This window comes from Gobius niger (genome assembly GCF_951799975.1).
Source record: "Gobius niger genome assembly, chromosome: 13".
NCBI lineage: Eukaryota > Metazoa > Chordata > Actinopteri > Gobiiformes > Gobiidae > Gobius > Gobius niger.
This window is the reverse complement of record NC_136864.1, coordinates 24,134,013-24,154,014: the sequence shown is the minus strand read 5'-3', so window position 1 is coordinate 24,154,014 and position 20,002 is coordinate 24,134,013. Positions and strand designations below refer to the sequence as shown.

Below are 20,002 nucleotides of genomic sequence, written 5' to 3'. Positions count from 1 at the left end.
AGTTTTCAAGGACATCACAAATGGAGCAGGCGCCTTTTCCATAATTTAGTTGTGGTGTGGATGAAGACAGAGCGGCGGCCGACTTCTGCAAATGCTTCCCTTTCTCTTGTCTTCTCTTGGGAACCAGCGGCAACGAGGGGAGAGTGGGATAAATGGGTTTGGAGGTTTGCAATTGCTTCTTAGAATGACGAAAAACAAAACAAGAGACTATCGTCGATGTGCTCATGTGCATACATACCTATACAGTAAGGTAAGTGTTTGTCAAGACAGATTTTAACATGAAAATGAATGAATGAGAATGTAGCCTTGATTATTTGACTAGAATCTGACCTGAAAAACTCCCACCTAGAAGTTTCCCCTCAGGCTGCAATTAAATCCTGGTCGAACACTCATGAAATGCAACTGATGCATTATTCACTATGTCCACCTCTCGATCGGGTTATTTGAGTTGAAACTTCAAATTTGCTATATCCACATTTACCTTAACAACAACTATATTAAAAGCTTTTTTTTCTCTCTTTTAAATCCAGACCTCTTAACTTTACCTTTTCTGGTCATTTTATTATTCACATTGTCTTGTCTAAAGCATATTGTCTAAAGCAGGGGTGTCAAACATACGTCCCTGATGATTTAATCCAGCCCCTGCCCTGTAGAGCATAAATTCCAGAGTTAAAAAAAAGGTAGTCTCTAGCCCATTCCTGTGCGGAGTTCTGAATTTTTTAAAGAATAACCAGAATGCTCCTTCTAGCCACTAGGATTCATTAAATTAAAAAAAGGAAAGAGTTCCACACGTGTCCAGCAGAGGGCACTGACATTATAAGAGCTCAAGATATGAACGACACATTATATAGCCACATGGTAAATGGACAGACTGCCCCAGGGCGACTGTGGCTTCAATAACAGCTTATCACCACCGAGTGTGGAGTGAATGAATATTGACTATATGTAGTACTTTGAGGAACTTGTGACACAGGCTTGTAAAGTGCAATACAAGTATAAGCCGACCAAATCACAACCTACTATAATTCATTTATTGGAAAAATGTTGTTATTTGCGGCCCGCGACCCACCTTGGGAGCTGAATTTCGCCCGCGACCCAAAATGAGTTAGACGCCCCTGGGCTAAAGCATAAAAAAGCCTTTCTAAAACTGACAGCTCACAGCAGAGGATGCAGTAAAACCAGGTATTTGGTTATCTTTAGACGTGCTCTATATTCGTATTTCAAAGGAGCTGAATCTATTTTGTATAGGCACACCTGTAGTAGTGACAAATCCATTTACCACATTATGCATTACATTGCTTTCACAGAAATTGAGGAAAAAAATAGATCACTATGTGGCGTCTACAGCAAATGATGAGTGATTGTAAATCCGAAAGTTGCGGATGCTAACATTTAGTCAGGGTTGCCAGGTCTGCGCGGCCAAACCCGGCCAAAAATATCCGCGAACATACGCCTGGAATTTTCAATATTTTTTACTCGTAAACAGAGCCCATGTGCTCCTGTGATTATGAGAAAACGCCACTTTCTCCGTCTCCGGAAAAGCAGCTCTCAGAGCCTTGGATTTGAGATTATATCATTCAAAATGGTGATTTTAATTAAAAAAAAAAAAGATATAAATAGCCCATTTTACATTGAGAACAACAAGCCAAAAAAAGCACAGTGTTTTTCCCCCGTGAAAAGGCTTAAAAAGCTGCCCAATTCCGTGGTTTCACCGTGTACCTGGCAACCCTGCATTTAGCCTCGTGCAAGCTAATAAGGGCAGCATGTTACGGCAGCACGAGTACATAAATTACATGAATGTACTCATTTCAAAAGATACTCTCTTATTCACAACAAGTCAGTATTCTTAAAAGTTTTTCTGTTTTTAATATATTTTAACATGCCTAGCTATATATAGCCTAGCTATATATAGCCTAGCTACACTTGGGCCATAAATTCTCAAAAACATTTCTGCTGGACAAACTCAACTGTCTTCTATACCCATCAGCATTAAAGTGACTCATTTTTGATTGTTAGATTATTTTTATAATCTTACAACAAACAAGTGTGGTTTTGCTGAGGATCTGGAGGACACTCTCAGAAAGCGGTGAAAACTGTAAGTTATAAATACAGCATAACACAAAGTACATATTCTAAGAGCATTCATTTTACTGCCTGAATGACATGGCACCTATATTGGATTTCTTATGTTTTGCAAAGCTATCTCAACTGAACACTGCTCATGTAAATTCTTGGCTTTGCAGATAATGAAAAAAGACAAGAAATCAATCCAATGTGCCCCCGAACTGTCAAATAAATTGCGTTTGTTCCGCGGAAACCCAAGTCCTCACCTTCAGGATCTTGCACATGATCTCATAGACGGTAAAGCTCTTCTCCGCTCGGGTCCAGTCCCATGTCGTCACCTGGGAAAGTCACAAATTGTTTAATGCATTCTGTATTGACGCTGAATTATTCAAAGCGCGGCGACAGAATAATGGTCCCTAAAAGTAAACGTGATGTATTGGGTGACGCGTAATGCCGGGCTATAGGAACACATTCAAATTGAGTTGCACGCCTTGACGAATGAAGCTAAAGTCTCCCGGTTATTAGCAGGCTCGTCGTGACGGATTCCGCTAGCCACTCGTGAGCATTAGCATTTTCCATTTTGTCGCGGCGCGAGGCCACTGCAGTTCGCCATCAATCTCTCGCCATCTCCAGTGGCACGGACAGCTTATCCCTCTCGTCATAATCACTTAAGTGGCTGGCAGAATGTAAACACTTTTAATGATCTTCATCCATCTAAAGAGGAGATCGATGCACCGCAAATGATTATGAGTGAGCCGCTTCCTATTTTCTCCCCTCAAGTAGAAAAGCCGAGACTGAGACGAATGTCTGATGGAGATGGGATCTGCCGGCGGGACAGTGTGAAGCCTGACTGATCGGTGGTTTGGATGGGGGATGTATAAGGCGCTGGCTGTGTCAACATGCATCATTAGATTCAGTGGTATTCATGTAGGCTGACGTGTTGTTTGTTCGCCATTAGCTGATGGTGCAAAAATGGTAATAGTCTTTGATGGGGAAGAGCATCAATCTTTGTAAAACACAGTGGATTTTCAAGTCAGGTTACAAGGTTTTAGACGGTTTTAGAGGAGGACCCAATTACAGGAAGATATAACAAGAGATGACGGTTTTGTTCAATTACATATTTTTCAACATTCCTATAATTCTCCTACTGTCTCACTTCTTCACAAACCTGAATCTAAAACAAAAACAAAATGAGGGTAAAATATGGCCAAGAGAAGGGAAGGTTGTAATTTGTCAAACTATCCAAGCCAGGACTTGACTGTATCGAGGCAAGATTGTGGCCCTGTATGTGTATCGCAGCCAGCCCCTATGCCCTATAGGCGTCAGGAAATCACAACCATTGAAATGGAAACACTATGACTTTATCATCATAACATCTGAGCGTCAGTGCTGTCCCTCTTAGGTTTTTGAGTCAAAGCGCTCCATCTCCATCTTCTGCCCTTTCCTCTCTTCCATACAAACAAAAGATGATCGTTTAATAGCGGATAATGGAATAATAAAACTACATGAGTGGCATGAATTCATTTATTTACATTTACTGCAGTTTTTCTTTGTTCCTCGTCACCCTTACTTAATAATTGGGTCACTAATTTTCACTCCTGCTTCGGTAAAACTATTTCAAAATAGTGTTGCTCTTCTGTGAGTTCATATTTTGCTTGCTCTGATCAGTTATAGCACGCACTCCCCAGAAATCCGTTGAATTAAACATGGACTTACTGGAGGCGCCGTGAACTTGAAGAGCGAGGACCCTCTCAGAGCAAGGAACTTCGGTGAGTACATTCGATCCTGCACAGAGTCCTGCTCCTTCTCATCCACCCAGCCCATGTAGATAATCTGAGAAAAACACACACGGATGTCATCCAAAATTCATCAAAGGTAAGACAAGTTAGGCCTATCAGAAGTTAGCAGGGAAAAAGCTCCTAGTGCAACGTTTGTCAAGGATTGGCGTCATGCTGACTTGAGACCGTTATTGAGGGAATAGAGAAGTGAAAGATTGGGGACACATTTCTCATCCCCTTAAATTCCCGTGTATAAATTGTCATGTTCACTCAGTTCTGTGTTTGCGGGCGAATAAAAGGGCAACAAAAGGGAAGCGATGTTTAGCCTGACACGAGTTATTACCCGACGGTTCCTCGGTGGATGGACTGAAGTGATGCAAACAGTCTACTCGCGTTGCAATCGCTGGTAATCGCTGTCTCCCCCCCCGATAAACTGACGGAGATGCTTTAATTCCACTGTGATGGGGATTAAAGTCGTGTTTTGAAAGAGCTAAATGCGATTGAACAGTGGAAGCCCCGTCGGGGAGCTCGTACCTGCTGGTTGACTGGGAAGTTGCGGTTTATCTTCTTCACCTGTGGAGCAAAACAGAAGAACATGACCTTCAAGTTACCGGTGCATACTAAAGTGTCAGATTAGCTGGAGTTTTTTTTTTTTTTTTTAACATGTTACAATATGTCCTCATCAAAAACATGCCTGGAGCTGTGCCTCTACCCACTCGCGCATCTTTGAGTAATCTGGCCATTCCCAAAAAGCTCTTCCAGTTCTCAAAAAGCTCCTCCTGAGGTCCTACAGATCCAGGAAACACTTTCCTCATCTCTTGATCTCTTGCTCAGCTTAATCTTTTCATTGTGAAGTAAAAACACAATTCAAAACGCACATGTCACTTGAGTCAGGCTGAAGCGAGTCATGAAATGCCATTGTTTCAAAACACTTCACTAGGGGGCGTCTGTGTCGAACCACAGGGCTTTGTGTTCGTGTAGAGCTTCATAGCCAGGTTGGTGAAGTTGCTGCGCTAACAAACATTGCTCATCTAAGCTGTGAGTACGAACAAATAGTCCAATGTCAGACACATAAACGGCCATTAAGCTTTATGTTTGAATAATTATTAATGCTAACATGTGTTTTATAAAAATAGATTAGCAAAAAGAAGCACCGAGTTAGAGGAAAGATGTAGAACATTTATGACAGCTGCGTCATTGATTTATTTTTCTTGTACCACAGTAAGCACAATAACACACATTCAGGAAAAGTCCATATTTTAATGGCAAGTAAAATCAAACAGGATGTGGTTTCATTTCAACCACATATATCAATAACATGTAAATGTGGCTGTAATGACACTTTGTGCCACTAGATGTCACTGCGGATGATTGTTTCAAACTGTGATTCGAGGCTCCGGCACAGTTGCTTCAACTGCTTTTTTATGAAGTTTCACGAAGCTTCACTTTGACCGTTCCTACTCAAATATGCAGTTATATGCTATAACACAAAACAAAATAAAGGTGCATAGCAGAAACTCTTACAAAGGAAAGCCGCCCCATGTGAGGATGAACAAAGGAGGAAGGTGAGTGGTGCAGGCGTCTTACAGTGAATGTAACAGATGAAAGTAACTAAATGATTGGGCAGGAGGAGCAGGAAGTGAGGTCAGTGAAGTGCAGGAAGTAAATTGAGGTAAGTACAATATTAACAAAATAAATGTGACAAATGAAAACCACTTTCCATTCAATCCAAACCGAATCACAAAGGGAATGATGATGCAATGATGCTCCTTCAGACCTCTGCAAACACCTTTGGAATACACAAGCTTGTTTTGTTAGCGACTAATGCCTAAGTGTTCTTGGTTAAGATAAAAAAGCGGCAGTGAGTTCTATATTCACGCTGTGCAAGTGTATCCTGTACACCAATTCTTTTCTTTTTCTAATTTCTACAGAAAACTAATCTGGCCTCTGTGGATTTGAGCTGGACTTGGAAAAGATGGAATCAATGGGCACAAATTAAACCGCCTCGGAACATAGACAATTATTCCAAGAGCAATCTCCTATGGACAACAAAACTTCCTCTTACAAACATGAAAAATCCATTTAAGATAATTGGGCACAATTGGTCTTTTTCCCTCAAGACATTGTTGTCAGTCTGAATGATACCAGCGTGATTTCACAAAGTGTTCATTTAGGTGCGAATGCTTCAGCTATAGCGGCTCATTATAGCTTCAACAAGGAGCAGCTTTGGAGGAAGTGTCTGGGGAGGGGGAAGTAGAGGCGTCTCAACCGGGCCCTGAGTAAGTAAGGGAGAAAACGGCTAGATGTTTAAAGCTTGAGCCCACGTTATGCTATGGACCAGTAGCATATACTGTATGTGTTTAATCAAGTCAAGCAATTCCAAGTCCAAATCCAAGTCAGAGTCATTAAAACAATCTGTGTAAAAGAATCTGTGTCCAAGTCAGAGTAAACGTCTCAATTCCAGCCCATTTAAGAAGAATTTTCCAAGCTGTGTCCACTCGATAGACCCTCCGATGAATCATGATAGCATGTGACTACCTTTGAACTTAAAACAATCATTTAAAAACGTGTTTAAACGTCGTTCCAAGACATGCATTTCCTCTTAGCTTAGTGGCTAATTCTGGCATATATATAATACGCTGTCTCTGATATAAGTACATGAATGAGATGTTTGTGGGGGTCTTAATAATAGAGCAAGTTTTATTCTTAAGACCCTAAAAAGAATCCCATAAAACCACAGCCTTTTGTGCTCTGAAGCTAGGTGGAGTCAAGTGGTTGAATCCCCTGTAGAGAATATCTTTGATCAGCACCACTTAAGGCGTGTATAGATAGTTAAGTTAAAAAAACAAACTGGTATGTCTAGTGACCAGTATTCTTAACTCAATTATCCAAAATAGTTCCTCCATTGGCAGAAAACAGCTACTGCGAGTCTGCGATGCCAAAGTAATTCCAGCTTGTTCTAGTTATCCCGCGAAATGGAAAACTGTTGAGGGCCACTTCATTTAATCAGCGTATGCAAATTTGCCAACGAGACGGATAGTCATTTCCAACCAGGTCCCCGGGCTGCTCCTAAAAAATCTATTTAAACAAATGCATTGTCTCCCCGCGTATTGAGCTAACTAGTCAGAGCGCAGCGGAGCTTTAAATGAAAACGTTCTGGCCCCGATCACAGGTATCAGTCCTCCCTCATTTACACCGGCCCGCTGATGGACTACTACAGGGCTGTGCTAAATTAAGACATGAGTTCAAGCCTCGGCCCTATAGACGCGGCGTGGGAGCAGGTCTGAATGCAGAGGAAGTAGCTGTCACAGTATGATATGGTGAAGGCACAGAAGGCGTGGGCTGTGCGACCGCTCACTGCGGTTATAGTCACAGGCTCAATGCAACCCACATGCCGGACAAAGAAGGGGACTAAAGCTAAAGGCCTCATGCAACGGCAATATGTTAAATTGCAGTTAATGGGGTCATTGGTTTCTGCCCTGTCTTGTTTTCATAATGCCATTGGATTAACATTTACAAAATTGAAATAATACTGCAAGAATTAGTAGCATCTCGGTAGGAACTCGCTATGGGCACCGCCGTGTGTTCACGGACAAACTGCAGGTCTGACATGAGCTGGTATTGGCTTTGATTTCTGCAACATGCAACATATCTGACAACATGCTGTGTAAATATGTTGGTAGGCTTCGGTCCTTTCAAGTTCCTCACAGTTAAACCATCAACTCCAAGTAAACAAACAAACAAAAATCACGAAAAATAATCTCAGGTCACTTTTTCATTTCGTCTTCCTGCTCTGTTATGAGCCTGATGTGAGGCTGACTTATTTCCTCTGGGCTTTTTCTATTTTCTTTACTCTCTTACATTGACAACAATGGAATTTCCTGCTCACAGGAAGTGCTTAAACATAGAGGAAATGGTGTAGCAACGAAAGTGGACGAGGCTGAATAAGGTGAATAATGGATTGTTTCTTGACTGGTAGGTTGGGACACAACAGTTTTCAATGGGTCGAGAACCTTTCCCCAAAATGACGGTTGATGAATTGTTTGTCAGCATAATGATTAATCTGTGCGTCGACTGATCTGTGAGAATTGATGTTAACTAACAAAATCAAATGAGCGTCAGGGGCTCCTAATGTGCGTTGCATCATCATTCAGCTTCATTAAAGGTGCATTATGCAACTTTTCATTTAAAAAAAGAAGTTGATAGTGGTGCATATTTGACCTGTGACCCAGTGGCTGTATGGGTGGGTCGCTTGGTGCCTTTGCTTTCCATCCCATTATTTCAAGTTTTTTAGGTTTTCTGGTAGGTTTTTCTAGATGTAATGTATAACCATGGACACCGATCCATCAGCAGTGAAAACCTACCAGAATCCCTAAAAAACAATTGGTCCTTGAGTGCCTTAGAGGATTAAAAGAGTAAAGGAGCCTTGTTAACCACACATACAGCTGCTGGGTCACTGTAAGTTCAAATACGCACTAGCATTAACTTTTCCCCCCTTATAAAAAGTTGCATAATGCACCTTTAATGAAACATCTATGCAAATACAGTACTGTGCAATGTAATATAATCTCAATGGCCTCAATGCGGGTCCCTTCGGAGCACTTGATGCCCGACACACAGCGCGTTATGAGCGTACGGGAAGCGGCGCCACTGTTTTAATTTAGGTTTTTATTATTTGTAATTTATTTATTTGGTTGGGTGCATGTGCAGTAAACACACAAGCACACTCCCAGTCATCCTGGCCTGTTGTACTTGTTTTTTTAGTGTGTTGTGGCTTGTTTTACAGGTGCTTCCCAAGGCTCCACCAGTGAAGAGCCACCAGTGAACCCTATTGTACCATTCTTTATATAGTACAACAGGCTGCCCCAGAACTCGAGCACCGAACAATAACCGTAACCCCGCTGCTACTTCTTCAGTTGGTATTTATTCATCTCTTAACTCCCGCCTGAACCAAGCGCATTTTCGGCAGTTTGGCTTTACCCAGATCTAAAAGCTTCTTGAGGAAAAAGTAGCAACAAAAATGAGAACGGGGATGAAAACGCAACAAAAACGTGATGAAAAAATGACAAAAATGCAACAAAAAGGCAACCAAAGAACAACAGAAAAATGACAAAAAAGCCACAAAAGAGCAACATAAAAGCAATGAAAAGAAATGTCAAAAAAGGTTGCGACAAGACGGCAACAGCGCGAGGAAAAAGATCCATTTCGATAAGCTTTGTAGGTCTTCTCCAAATGAGGCGTCTCACTGGATGTAAACATTTAGATTTGGGTACAGCTGAACTGGAGAAAATGCACTTGGTTAAGGCAGGGGGTTAAAAGAGGTTTTACTTTGAATTACATATTATTTCATTTATGCTTTAGTAATACATTTGAGAGCTATTCTACTTCTGACATGATTTACAACCAGTTTAGACAAAGTTAAGCCCAGTTTAGTCTTGATTTGATTGGAGAAACACTGCACTGCTTCCCCAATAAATCACTCAAGTACAACATGATTACATGACTTCTATGGCGCCAAATGATCTTAATTCCTTTTCAAGCACATTTGCATATAAATCGACAATGATTCACTTTTAAATATCCATGGTGCCCTAGCGCTAATATCAGGCCACTCTGCGTCGCAAACCAACTGCACTGTCGGAGGCCACTTCTGCTCTGTGTACTAGATCAGACCGAGGACAGGTGTGACAACAGCACAATCTGGCGGAAACAAATCAATATCGGTTAAAGTGGGCTCTAAATTTAGCGCGCGGTGACAATAACAGTCATCTTGGCCCAGTTAACGGACGTAGAACAATAGCGCGAGCAGACAGATTGGCACCGGCGACAATAGAGCCAATCACTCCCCTTTTCTGAGAGGCCAGCGCTGCCGTCGTCGTTGTTGTTGTTGACGGCATCTGGCAGCGAGTCATAAAACATACCTTTAATCAGAAGAGAGTTGGTTTTCGTTGCATACTCAGAGGAGGCGGGTGACGCAAATGGCTGGATTGTTGTTTGGCTCGGTAAGGGCGCGGGCTCGCTCGCATAATGGGATTCAAAGTCACGCGGCCTTTGATAGAAACGTCATTGTTTATGGGGTAAGAAGGCGTGATTTAGAGTGCGTAACTATGGCGTGTAAACCTGATTTTGGGCTTTGATATTTCACGTTTCATCATTCAATCAATCTGTCGCATGGAAAATAAACTGTGTAAGTAAAGATTGTTCTTTTGGGCACTCATGCCAGTATACCGATTGTGCTGAGATAAAAGCAGTTTGAGTGCAGGATGGTGTTTGTGTGAGCTCTCAGTCGTACAAGAGCTTTCCGTCAAACACAACATGATAGATACAGACGACATCTCTGGAGTTGCCCATATATGGTCATGTTTAAAGCAGTTGAGAGGGAAAACAAAGAAGAAACAACTAAGCTTTCTATAATTACTACAAAACTACTTCAACAAATGCTGATTTATGAATATAGTTTTATACTAAATAAAGATACAAAGACATGAAGAGGAGGAAAGTGGTTCAACAGAGAATGCCTCATGTTAGCATCATGCTACATGCTATCGCTAGCTATGACTGATGTTTTTTTTTGTCGCTTCAAGTGAATAATCTGCTGTGAAAAAAAAACATCCATATCGATTTAGACTTTACTTTATTTTTGTGTGATAAATAAATTTATATTCCGCCAGAAAATGGCTAGAAGGAGTGAAAAAAATGTGTTTCCCAAAACATACTTCCTTCCCACTCTGCGAGGCCACGCCCCCTTATATGACGCAATGCTGTCTGTATCTATTAGCCCAATATGTTGCCATCTGAATGACTGAAATTAAGAATATTAAGGGAAGGTTTTAGCATGTGTACTCCCCCCGCAGCACCCCCATCCCTGTGCCACAGCAACAGGCGAAACTCATTGTCTAATATGTAAAAACGCGAGACTGCAGCGGCTAACAGAAGCGACACACATCGGGCTGTGTTCCAACACGGATCTCAAGTTTATACAGATTTGTTTAGCTATTGAAGTGGACGGTACTTTAGCTACATAGTGTGGAGATCAAGGAACATTAGGTAGGAACATGCTTTAGTTATGGTATAGTTAACTCATAAGCATGTTGTAGTGACTGGTGCACCGTCTATTGGGACAAAGTAAAGTAAAGTAAAAAGCTCTCTATTTGTTATTAACAATCTGCAAAGTTTAACTCACCACTGCTGTCAGTGGGTTTGAGTAAGACATGAACTGTAATGATGCATGTTTGACCTCGATCAGAACTTACACCAATGGTTGACTCCATAAAGCCAGTGCATCAGTGTAACCCTGATGTAAGCCCATCTCCAGCCTCCACTCTAATAATCTGGTTATATTGAGCACTCTCTGCCTCGTACCTAAAAATATCTGGGACAGGCTCCAGCCCAGTGACCCATAAAGGATAAGAGGTAATGCATTCATATTTTTAGCATTACTGGATATTACATGGCAAAAAATATGAGCGATCACGGTTAAACAGCAGGGATGACATTTAGGGCGTAAAGAATAAGTGCATGTGACAGTAATCCGTTCTGAAGTATCCCATTGTAGGACAGACATTAATGTAAAGACTTTCTTCACCGGCCTCAAAAAGGAAACATGTAATGGATTGTACTTTAAAAGACGGGAATTAAAGTTAATTATATTCAAAATCAAATTTATCTTGCTTTATTTTTGGTAAACAGGCCAATAAATGCGGCTCGGAAAATTCAATAAATACTTTCAAGCTGTTATGACGTACAAAACTGAAAAGATTTGGTGCTTGTTGGAGTTACTGAAGTGGAAATATCTTGCTCCGAGAGTGAGAGAAACTCATTATCAGAAAACAGCATCTGAAATCTGTTTTACAGGTACATGTGTAGGCTTACGCTCTCTGATAAACAAACAAATAAGATCTTTGCAAGTTTGTGGCCTCAATGATGTTTCAGCCTGTACGGAATAGAGTTTATTTTTGATTTATATGACTGTCTCTGTCGCTGTCTTTGTGATGTGCGATGAATTGCAGTGGTGGAAGAGTTTGAAGAGATGTATAGATACAGGAGACAAAATAAAAAGTTAAGTAAAAAAAAAAGTTACGTGGTAGTGTGGTATTGTGTGACGAACTGTGCTGTTCTTATCAAACAGAGACTGAATGTACCACTGTTTTGAACTCCATTCTTCCGTTTTCACACCTGAAAGTCTGGACTAAGAGCTAGACAAGTGTTGTCTTGGTTTGATCCACAAACTTTTGTTTTCGCATCATGTTTCTAAAGTCTGGACTTTCAGATTTTGGGTCTGCCTCTGCTGTCAGCCTGAAAGTTCATCAATCTTTTTTTTTCAAAACATTCAGCAGGTGCAGCTGGTGACATGGCCGCATTGATAGATCAAACCAAACAGAAAGTCCAAAAGTCCGGACCAAAAGGTGCAAGCGTGAAAGATTCCCCTTTTGTGCATCTACAAAGAGGACATCGCAAAAATGTGTCTGTTCACACCAAATTTCCCATTATTTAGACACAGTGAAAAAAAATGTAGTGAGGTAGAGAGCATACCTGATACAACAAATGCAGTGTAATGAAGTCTAGGTGTGAATTCAACCTGGAAGACTAATTTCAGCGTCACCTCCAGCCAATGATCATGTCTGTGAGGGTCACACCTCCACCTCAGCCAATCAGCGCAGAGCCACACCTTCATCGCAGCCAATCATCACCCTCGGTCCTGTTTTTAAGTCTCCAGTTTTTAAGTCTCGTCCCCTTCCCAGCTGTGCTGTGACCCACCTCCACCCCTTCACCGCCTCTTCTATCCACGGCTTCACCCTCCTTTACCGGTCTCCCAAACCACCACCTGTGTCTAGGCTCCTGGAAATACATCCTGAACTCTAACCTACCCACCTATCCATGTCTACTGATCGCCAAAAATATATATGTCAATAAATCTTTGTATTCACTGCTTTTGCCAGGTTGAAATTAAAGTAAAATATATTTAAAATTGAAGTACCAAGTTTTTAAAGAGTTATGTCAATGCATGCTCAATCTCAAATCAGTAATGTTGATTCATTCATAATTTGAAAAAAAGGTTTTCACTTGATGCAAAAATTGTTTACGGTAATATAATTAACACAATGACTCTTGTTTTTAGTCACTTTTTTTGGACAAACTGTCCCTAAAAATGAAACGTGGCCCCCTTTTTCATCAATAAGGACATGAAAAATGACACACACATTGTAAACCACAACAGAAATAGACAAACAAGTCCTGAACAAAAGAGCAGCCGAATTCGACTAACAAGCTCCACAGAAGCACTAAATCTGTCAGTGAGAGCTGGCTGGAGCACCGCAAAAACAAAACGCCATGATTCATTCCTGACTCACACTTCACCTAATTTCTTCACAGGGAGGCTCACTCTGGGAGACAGTCTGAGGGGTTGTTAAAAGCAAGCGCTCCCCCGCCTACATAATGTGACCCACGGTACATTCGACGACAGACGCAGGGGGTTTATTATGGGCTGCCATTATTGCCTTAACCATCTGCCAACTTTGATGAATATTTACACGTTTATCTGCTGAATGTCGTATTTCAACTATAGGCATCTACTGTTTTAGGGACAGTTCTATCCACAGAAGTGGCAGAGGTCATAGAGTCGGTAAGCCTTGCTCCCCCTCCGGCCAGATGGAGGCATGATAACATCCCGGTGCAAGTGTGTTTAAGCCTCCAGCATTCATGGCTCGTCCCCTTCCCAGCTGTGCTGTGACCCACCTCCACCCCTTCACCGCCTCTTCTATTCTTTTCACAGAAGTGGCTGAGGTTGTAGAGTCAGTAAGGCATGCTCCCCCTCCGGCCAGATGAGGGCATGAAAACATCCCGGTGCAAGCTGGTTGCAGCAAGATTTTTCCTTTTCTTGTTGGTGTAAAAACAATCTGTATATCCAGTTTGCACTGGTGAAACACTACAGGCAATTTTCAGTGTTTGTATTGATCAAATTCACATCGAAGACAAGATTTTTTTTTTTTTTTGCTAGTTCCAAACTTAGACATGGAGAAGGTTGTAGTTGTGCCAGGTGTACATTTGACAAAAACATATCCTTGGCTAAATCTATTCATTTGAGCCTTTTGCCTTTGTAGCACAATGGCACAACACATTGTAGACCACTAAACCTAAACCAGAAGTTCATATTTTTATTTTTTTAAGACATTTTCTTTCCTTAAAAGTCTTAAAGGAATAGGCCACCGTTTTTCCATACTGAGATATACTGTATATTCTTACCTGAGCTTAGACAAGTTGATGCGTACCTGTCTGGTCTTTACGCGTGCGCTCAGTCACGCAAAAAGACCAAAGATGTTGTTTGCCTCCTCCTCTCCTCTATGGGGCCGAACGGTGGTGAAGTTAGAAGTGGCCAAGCTCTTCCATGTTTTCCCTATTTAAATACTGTTACGTGAGTAGTTACATGATCCAAGTCTAGCTACAGAAAATTAAACATGTCGATTTTCTAAGTGGAAAAAAGGGACACTATATTGTAAGCCGTAATAATACCTTAGGAGCACTTCCGCGCAGTAATATCTTCACAGTTACGCAACCACTCATCTAAGCTCAGGTAAGAACATATCTCAGTATGTAAAAATTGTGGCCTGTTCCTTTAATATAAACATAAGACATTTTATTGTAGACGACGCATTGCACTTCAAAAAGACATCACCAGGGATGCAATGTGCTTTGATTGTGCCGCCCCAGTCAAGGCAGTTTGTAAAGTCTGCTTTCACCACAAATTCCACATCATTATATGCGATAACATATTAAACACTGAGGCTAAGGTGTCGGAAAGTATTTTAAAGCGCCGGGATATATTGTGAAGGACTTTCGGGCCCTGGTGACTGGCGTTCTGCATTTGCACAGTCTGCTCGCGGCGCTGCTCGCTTTTATTACTAGCAGACCTTATCATTCGCACAGAGGCCTTGGGTGGCAGACTGGGCTTTATGTCATTGTCAAGCGCCCTAGCACGCTACGCTGTTCAGGTTTAGATCAGAAAGCCCATCAATACAACTCTGTACACAACACTTACTTTTAAATGGAATATTGACTTCTTGCCCAACTTCAGCCTCTCCAACTTCTAAATGGCACTTTTATGGAGGGGAAGAGTACATCAACTGCTGCTACTGTTGTTGACTTGGCTTTTGCTGGTACAGTTTGGATATGGTCGGGCGTTTATACTGTGGAAATTTTCAAAATCACATGGACACGGCAGGTTTTTGCATGCCATTTTGACAATTTTGGCTAGTTTTCTCCCTTATCATTTTAGTTAGTCAAAGGACAAAACTATTGCAATCACACACGATACAAATCATCCAGTAAGTCGGGGTATTGTTTCTGTGCTATTGTTTATAGCTGTTTAAAGTCCGGACTGGGACTTTCATTACAGTGCAGTGCAATCAATTAGCCACTTTACTTTTCCCTTAAGGAATTGGAGGTGCCGTAAACAGGGAGGTAAATAAAATGTTAAGCAGATACAGCTTGCAGTAAATAAAAGTACAAGTGCGTACGTGGCTGTGTTCGGAAACTACTTTTGCTGTAAGGAGTGCAGGCCTGTGCGCTTTATACAGCGTGTGATGGTTCAGCAAAACACAACAGATCTTGGGAAGAGAATAATAAGATAGAAATAGGAGGAACAAAGGAGTGAAGTCGATGTAGCAAATGGCAAAGCAAGAAATGTAAAAAAAAAAAAAGACTATTTGTGACTTAGGAGGTGACTAAGGCGCACTGGCATGCAATTTTGGAATGTGCTGTTTTCTTTTATCAATTTCCCCCGGAAATCATTACTAACAACTGCTTCTACAAAAGACATCATCATCATCATCATCATCATCTGTGCAGCACAAGAAAAACCTACACTCTGCCTTTTCAAACCGCACAGACAGGATGCTGTTTCAAAGCCAGAACGGCCATCTTGTAATGAAAGTTTCTCAACAGAGGTGGTAAGACAAAAGGGCCCTCTCCTGTTCCTCCTCTGCTCTCGAAAATGGCACCTCAATTTAAAAATTCACAACGAGGAGAGTGCAAGTTCCTGCGACCACTTTGGCAACATTCATTTCACGTGAACCCATTTCACTATTCAATTTATTCAAACATTCAGCCCGGGAAACGGCCAGTTACAGTCACAATGTTTACGCCTGAAAGACCATTTCGATTCACAAGTTCACTAACGCTTGTAGGTTAAGCTTAGCTATAGAAAAGAATAGAAGAAGAAGTCATATAGATCCTTACCAAGAGCCACGATTGTATTGTACATTATACAAACAGGATATACACTTTTGAAAATGCTCATACTTGATTAGAGGCTGACAATGCGCCCTGAAAACGTGTGGCATTAGCTGCTTATTTTCAAACCTTTGCTCAATATTTGGTTAACAATGCCTTTTATTTCCCCCTATCTTGGCTCCAACGACCAGTTTTCTGGCTTTGATGTAGGATTATTGGACTAAGCTCTGACACATTGTTACAATAACCACAAAACCCCTCAAATTTATGATACTTGTAATGCCTCCTATACTAAACAAACAAAAAACTATTTTTGCCTCCTACATGAAAGCACTCTGGTCCTATATCCTTTAGATAGATAGACGGATGGATGGATGGATGGATGGATGGATGGATGGATGGATGGATGGATGGATGGATGGATGGATGGATGGATGGATGGATGGATGGATGGATGGATGGATGGATGGATGGATAGATAGATAGATAGATAGATAGATAGATAGATAGATAGATACAGATAGATACAGATAGATACAGATAGATACAGATAGATAGATAGATAGATAGATACAGATTGATAGATACAGATTGATAGATACAGATAGATAGACAGATAGATACAGATAGATAGATAGATAGATAGATAGATGGATACAGATAGATAGATAGATATATAAATAGATACAGATTGATAGATACAGATTGATAGATACAGATAGATAGATACAGATAGATACATATAGATACAGATAGATAGATAGATAGATAGATAGATAGATACAGATATATATATATATATATATATATATAGATAGATAGATAGATAGATAGATAGATAGATAGATAGATAGATAGAGATAGATACAGATAGATAGATAGATGGAAGGATACAGATAGATAGATACAGATAGATAGATACAGATAGATAGATAGATTGATAGATAGATCGATAGACAGATAAATAAATAGATAGATACAGAGAGATAGATAGATAGATCGATAGACAGATAAATAGATAGATACAGATAGATAGATAGATAGATAGATAGACAGATAGATACAGATAGATAGATAGATAGATAGACAGATAGATGATAGATAGATAGATAGATAGATAGATAGATAGATAGATAGATAGATAGATAGATAGATAGATAGATAGATAGATAGATAGATAGATAGATAGATAGATAGATATTTTTTACCTGTAAGCCTATGTGAGACCAACAGCCTCTGTCCTTCACACCTAATTAAGAGCTCCAGTTAGCGTACCACTGACGGAAAGGGGCCTCTGAATTGCCGGGGCTATTGGCGCTAGCGTTAGCGCGTCTCAATCCACTCCAATTAACCACTATTCTATTATTCCCCTGACGCCCTCGCTCACACAACATAATTACGAGGCCGCTTCCCCTCCACTTCACTGCTCGAGCCGTGCGCGCGCGTATCCTACACAACTGTGGAGTGATGTTCGCCCCCGGGGGAGCCTTAATGCGGTGGAATTTTCCTAAACATGGAATACAATACCTCCTATGAGCAAGCCAAAGTGTCAGCACTGTCAAGTACAATATGGCGCTGTACACGTGATGCAGCTTGTTAGTCGGTGGTGTTTGCGACCGACTTTCCCCGCTGCGCCTACACAGACTCGCGCGGAAACCCACTTCTCCGCATCACTCGAGGCTGGAGCTGCAAAAAATACGCACGCAATAATGCCGTTGTTATTGGCTGCTTTGTGTTTTCGCCGCGCGGTATCATTACTATATAATTTATTATGATGAATAGTAGCTACAATGAAATGGCTGCCGGTGGTGCCGAATAACCTCAGGCTCCGAGACACGAGTGCTTGTGTGTGGCGTGGGAAGTCATTAGCGCCGCACGCTAATGCTGGGAAAATACCAAAGAGGCTGTTAGAGGGGGCACAAATTGAAAAATGTCGACATTAAGGTGCAAAGCGCTGTCTTATTGGTTCATGTGATGGCAGTGAAGTGCAGATATACGCCTAAAGAGGAGGCAAAGCGTCTTCCCAATGTGAATCTAAAGGAGTTAATGGTCAGAGGATGCCACGGAATGCTGACAAAAGGACAGGGCGAGTGCAAAGATTCCTGTAAGTTGCGAGAATGTGACAGAGGTAGATATATTTTAATGTTTGGAGAAGGTTATCAGTGTAACAAGCCGGGGATACGGGATTAGAAAGCATTAGAATGATGCAAACTTGTGTAAATCTTCTGTATAAAGCGCTGTTTTAGCTTCAAAACAAGTACAATTTCTGGGATTCCTGGTGCGTTCCAAAATCATAAGCCACTGGAGATTTTAGAGAGTGGGTATGTTGCTTTTTGAAACACATTTTTATCAGTGTCTAACACTTTGTTGGTTAGAAAATGCCAGACTGCTGTGTGCGCTCGAATCATTCGGAACTGCACAGCAGCCTGGAGACCATGGCTGAAATTTTCGCATGGATTTGGGAACCAATCACAGAACGAGGAGGGACGGCAAGAATATGATGAGCTATTCGATATACGGAAGCTTGTAGTTTATTTACGAATCAAACATGACAGAAGCAGACACAATGGTATTTTTTCGATCAAGCTTTAGGCCGTGTTCTAAATAGTTTAGCTCGAAAGTTTACAGCGGGTATGTCATACGTCATCGGATACGATGATACGATTGGCTATGGCTACGTGCAGATAGACATTCGTAGCGCTCAATAAACGGCTATGGACGATCGTAAACCACACCTCTCCTACGAGAAAATGAATTGGTGGTCCCCAGACTAAATATCACTTGTGATTTTAGTCTGGCGAAGTTTCACTTCCTGATCCTCCATGCAACCTCCAATTAAGGCTTAGCAAGGGGTCGAGAGGTGTGGCAAACATTTCCTGGAACTGTAGGAACTCACGAGGAGATGAATAGCCTGTGAAGAAGATGCGGCAGGGCGACAGTGGCGCAGCTGGTAGAGCGGGTCATCTCATGATCGGAAGGTCGGGGGTTCGAATACCACCTCCTGAAAGTGCACACTGTCGTTGTGTCCTTGGGCAAGACACTTCACCCACATTGCCCCCAGTGTCTGCGTACATTGGTGTATGAATGAGAACGGGGTGAGTGGATCCTTGCTTTAAAGCGCTTTGAGTGCCTAATGTAGGTGGAAAAGTGCTATATAAGTTGAGACCCTTTACCAAGATCCAAAGATTTCTCAAAGATGAGCAAGTGAGTCAAAACACAGCTCCAGGTATGTTTTTGATGAGAGAACGACATTGAAAATGAAAAATACTATAGTTATTGTTCACATGAAAGCACTGCAGTGTGTTGGATACATTTACCAATTGTCCTCATCCATGTTATGGGTCCAGTAGCCAAAGCACAAGCACTTCAGAAATTACTTGCAGAGCATCCGTAAGTGCATATCCTTGTTTATACGCATACAAATAATGCTCCCCAGAAAGATATCATATTATATTTGAAAGCAACTCAAGGCATGGCCATTAGGGGTTTATGTAACAAAGGGAGGCTGGAGTGGTGACAGTGGCAAAGAAGAGAGACAGGAAAGAGTCTTGTAACCATATTAGTCACCAAGTGTCCATGGGCAAGGCACTTAATCTGCTGAGTGCTTCGCGTGGATGGAGGCTCAGCGTGAAGTGCTTTGAGTGCATTACAGGTAGGACAAACTCTACATGAAGCAGCCTATTACTGGTGCAATAAAAAGTCTAACAGTCATTTATATCAGCATTCTTCAATGGAACAATTGGGGGAAATGTTTTGAACAGGATTAACATCTCTATAAATAAATTCTAGGCCTTTCCCTGTGCACGAAAGTGAAAGGTCGGATATGTATTTTGTGTATTTTGTTTGACATTTTGAAAAGCTTTTGTACACCTCGCCATTGACATAAAACGTTTCAAAACACAAGCGCACAGAACAGGCGAAATTCTGCTCTG

General features: G+C 41.4%; 1 protein-coding gene across 1 annotated transcript in view; it reads right to left on the bottom strand.

Moving 5' to 3' along the window:
* Positions 1-20,002, bottom strand: part of sntg1 (syntrophin, gamma 1) — an 86,081-nt gene that overhangs the window by 11,255 nt on the left and 54,824 nt on the right. Inside the window, exons 13-15 of the mRNA XM_079569180.1 lie at positions 4,377-4,415; positions 3,781-3,897; positions 2,331-2,402 (exon numbers count right to left, since the gene is read on the bottom strand). Of these exons, the coding sequence (XP_079425306.1) occupies positions 2,331-2,402; positions 3,781-3,897; positions 4,377-4,415 (228 nt within the window). The remainder of the gene's footprint in view (positions 1-2,330; positions 2,403-3,780; positions 3,898-4,376; positions 4,416-20,002) is intronic.